The sequence below is a fragment of the Cynoglossus semilaevis genome, chromosome 17 (assembly GCF_000523025.1).
Source record: "Cynoglossus semilaevis isolate Cse_v1.0 chromosome 17, Cse_v1.0, whole genome shotgun sequence".
Taxonomy (NCBI): domain Eukaryota; kingdom Metazoa; phylum Chordata; class Actinopteri; order Pleuronectiformes; family Cynoglossidae; genus Cynoglossus; species Cynoglossus semilaevis.
Window position 1 is genome coordinate 14,701,547 of NC_024323.1, and position 3,260 is coordinate 14,704,806.

General features: G+C 47.7%; 1 protein-coding gene across 1 annotated transcript in view; it reads left to right on the plus strand.

Moving 5' to 3' along the window:
- Positions 1 to 5: 5 nt before the first annotated feature.
- Positions 6 to 3,260, plus strand: part of LOC103393621 (scavenger receptor cysteine-rich type 1 protein M130-like) — a gene marked incomplete at its 5' end in the record, with an annotated part of 4,676 nt that continues 1,421 nt past the window's right edge. The window contains 5 exons of the mRNA XM_008330636.3: positions 6 to 12; positions 100 to 414; positions 502 to 816; positions 1,190 to 1,480; positions 1,895 to 2,206. Coding sequence (XP_008328858.1) covers positions 6 to 12; positions 100 to 414; positions 502 to 816; positions 1,190 to 1,480; positions 1,895 to 2,206 — 1,240 coding nt within the window. The remainder of the gene's footprint in view (positions 13 to 99; positions 415 to 501; positions 817 to 1,189; positions 1,481 to 1,894; positions 2,207 to 3,260) is intronic.

Below are 3,260 nucleotides of genomic sequence, written 5' to 3' on the forward strand. Positions count from 1 at the left end.
CGCCCTCTTCAGGTCAGTGTCCGTCACAAACTCATCAGACAATTGAGACACAATCTCGGTTCTCTCTGTGACCGCGCTGTGCTCTGTGTTCTTCGTCAGGTTTTAAGGTCAGACTGACCGGCTCAGGCTCCAGTCGCTGCTCCGGACGAGTTGAGGTCTATTACTCCGGCAGCTGGGGGACGGTGTGTGACGACGGATGGAATCTGAACGCCGCTCAGGTGGTCTGCAGACAGATGGGCTGTGCTTCGGCTCTGAGCGCCCCGGGTTCTGCAGCGTTTGGTCAGGGAAGCGACCCCATCCTGCTAGATAACGTGGTGTGTTCAGGGACCGAGCAAACTCTCAGAAACTGTCAGCACAGAACCATTATGGAACACGACTGTTCCCACAGTGAGGACGCCAGTGTCATCTGCTCAGGTGAGGCACTTTCTACGTGTCACTTCTAAGTTTGTGATAGTTGAGCTCTCTGAACACCAATATCCGGTTTTGATGCGTCTTCATCAGGTTTCAACGTCAGGCTGAGCGGCTCAGGCTCGACTCGTTGCTCCGGCAGAGTTGAAATCTTTTACTCCGGCAGTTGGGGAACGGTGTGTGACGACGGATGGGACATGAAAGATGCCACGATCGTCTGCAGGCAGTTGGACTGTGGCACTGCTCTGAGGGCCCTGAGTTCTGCCGCGTTTGGTGAGGGAAGGGACCCCATCCTGCTCGATGACGTGGAATGCACAGAAAGTGAAGACGTTCTGTCCCAGTGTCCACACAAAACAATAACAGAACACAACTGTAACCACGGCGAAGATGCCAGTGTCATTTGTTCAGGTATAATTATTTTCCATTTATTACATTTCAAAATAAAAGCCCCTGGTTCTGTTGGACTATCCCAGACTTTCTCTCAGGATATATTAGAAATTAGGCAGAAAACCACAAAAGCCCAGATCGCATTGTGAACCTTAAGCTTTCGTATCCAAAAAAAATTATTTTAAGCAAAGAAATATACCTTAAATGGCCGGCTGGCCTGTAGGATTTATGTTCTGCTTCTAGATATTTCTGCGGTGTCATGATATTTGTCATCACTTCTGCAAACACGCTTAAAAATAGAAGATTATGAATCTCCTGTTCAGTGACATTTGACAAGAGGCTCCTCCAGGGGGCGATCTGCTCCAGTCATTGTGTTGTTGACGCTGTTTTGCAGAGAGCGTCACAAAGCTTACCTTCTCCATTAACCCTGCCAACGAGGTTGACCTGGGCATGGGGGTCAGTATCACCTGCTCCATGTCAACTCTTCATCTGAGCGGAACCTTCGTCCTGCAGCACATCTCAGGATCCAGTGGGAATCGAACCCTAGCCACAGCTTCCAGTTCTGTAACCTTCAACATCAGTGAGGTCGGCTTACAGGACGAGGGAACGTACCAGTGTCTGTTTCAGACCAGTGTTGGAGATCGAGACTTCAGGTCACCACCAAGTGACCCTTTCTCTATTGTTGGTGAGCGCCCCCTTGTGTCCTGAACCTGACCTGTTATACACTTGTTGGGTGGTTGTACTGTACGTAAACGCTGCGTAGGGATTCACGTAGGGAATAGCATGTAATAGCATGACACATGTACTGTACGTAAACGCTGCGTAGGGACTCACGTAGGGTGTAATAGCATGACACGACAAACATTTTTAGGTGTGTACTGCCATCTACTGTACTAGAGTGTGTATTGTCATGGTATGACCAGTGACTCCTTACACCTTGATGAGCGGCTCTTTTTTTTTATTATTTCAACCGATGCAAATTGTGACACATTTGTATACATTTTTGACCGATTCATGATGCGTCGTTACATCCTGAGTTGCTACAAATGGTCAGAAGTACTTTATACAAGACCTTTGTTCTTTCTCTCTTCTGACACAGTCAGAGTACCACAGCCCCAGGTCTCAATAACCACTGCTGATTGGGTGATACTGCAGCCTAAGGAGGCAGAGGTAGTGCTGGGTAAACGCTTCACCGTCACCTGCTCAGTGCACCGCTCCTTCGGCACAGGTTTTTTCTCTCTCACTTCCCCCGCTGGCACTTACAGCCGGCCTGAAGTCAACCAGTCTGCCGTCTTTGAGTTCCCCCCCGCCCAGACTGAACACCAGGGCAAATACAGCTGTGTGCATGAAATCATCCAGTCCTCGAAGAACGCCACCTCCATGAAGACGTCTTTTATTATCCAAGTGAGAGGTGGGTGCCCTTCATCCAAACCTAGGTTTTTGTCAGCTGGACTCACTGGCGGCCGCCTTCACCTGGTCTTGTTCTGAGTTTTGTTGTAACTGTTGCTGTCTCCTCTCCAGCGCCTTGGTGGACAATGGTTTTTATAGTGGTGTTGGTGAACGTGTGGCCCCTCCTGCTGGTCTTGTGGATTACCTGTCTGTTGCATAGAAGAAGACATCGATGGACTCAGCCAAGCCGACGTAGGCCCCGATGATCATTCACACACAACACCAACTCTCTGAAATATGAGAATACATTTTAATAAAAATCACTAGACGGCTGTATATGAAAGTGAAAGTCAATAGATGGCAGCATTGCAGATCATTTAATTAATCTATTTTAACGATCAGGGGACTGTATGCAGAATGTTGGAGACTCTGCAGTTCATCCAAGCTTTAAGGTTCATTTTAGCCGTGAGCTGCCTCTTGGTGCAGAGCTGCGGTCGCTTTCGCATGATTCTAGTGTTATCTTTTCTTACAGGTGTTCCAGTCGCTGCCACATATCAGCGTGGAAAGTCTGAAGCGGAGGAGCCACACTACATAAACATGGACCCAAAACTGATGAAGCAGAATGAGGGAAGAGTGGGTGAAGCTTGTAGCACAGAAGCAAAGAGTATTGACTGTTGTGATGAGGAGGTGGAGGAGGGTGAGGCCTGTCAGGGAGTGTCCAACAGAGAAGACCATGGGTGTGCACTGAGCTCTCACGTCTATGTTCTGGACACAGAGAAGAGACAGGTGTGTAGCAGACCTGTGGGGAAGGTCAGCAGTGACACAGAAGATGACTATGAGAACGTCAGCAAGCCCTCACGCAACGTCTCTAAGAAAATGTATACAGACAAAGACTGTATCTATGAAAACTATTAACCCACGCTGAGTTCCTTTAACTTTAATGTTTTTTTTTTGTTCACTAATGTGGCCTTTATTCAAGCTTTGCTCAGTATGATGACTTATATGTATAATACTGACATATAGTTGTGTTTTTATTTTTTTAAGCTTCCACCTGGTTGCTTTATAGCTGACCTGTC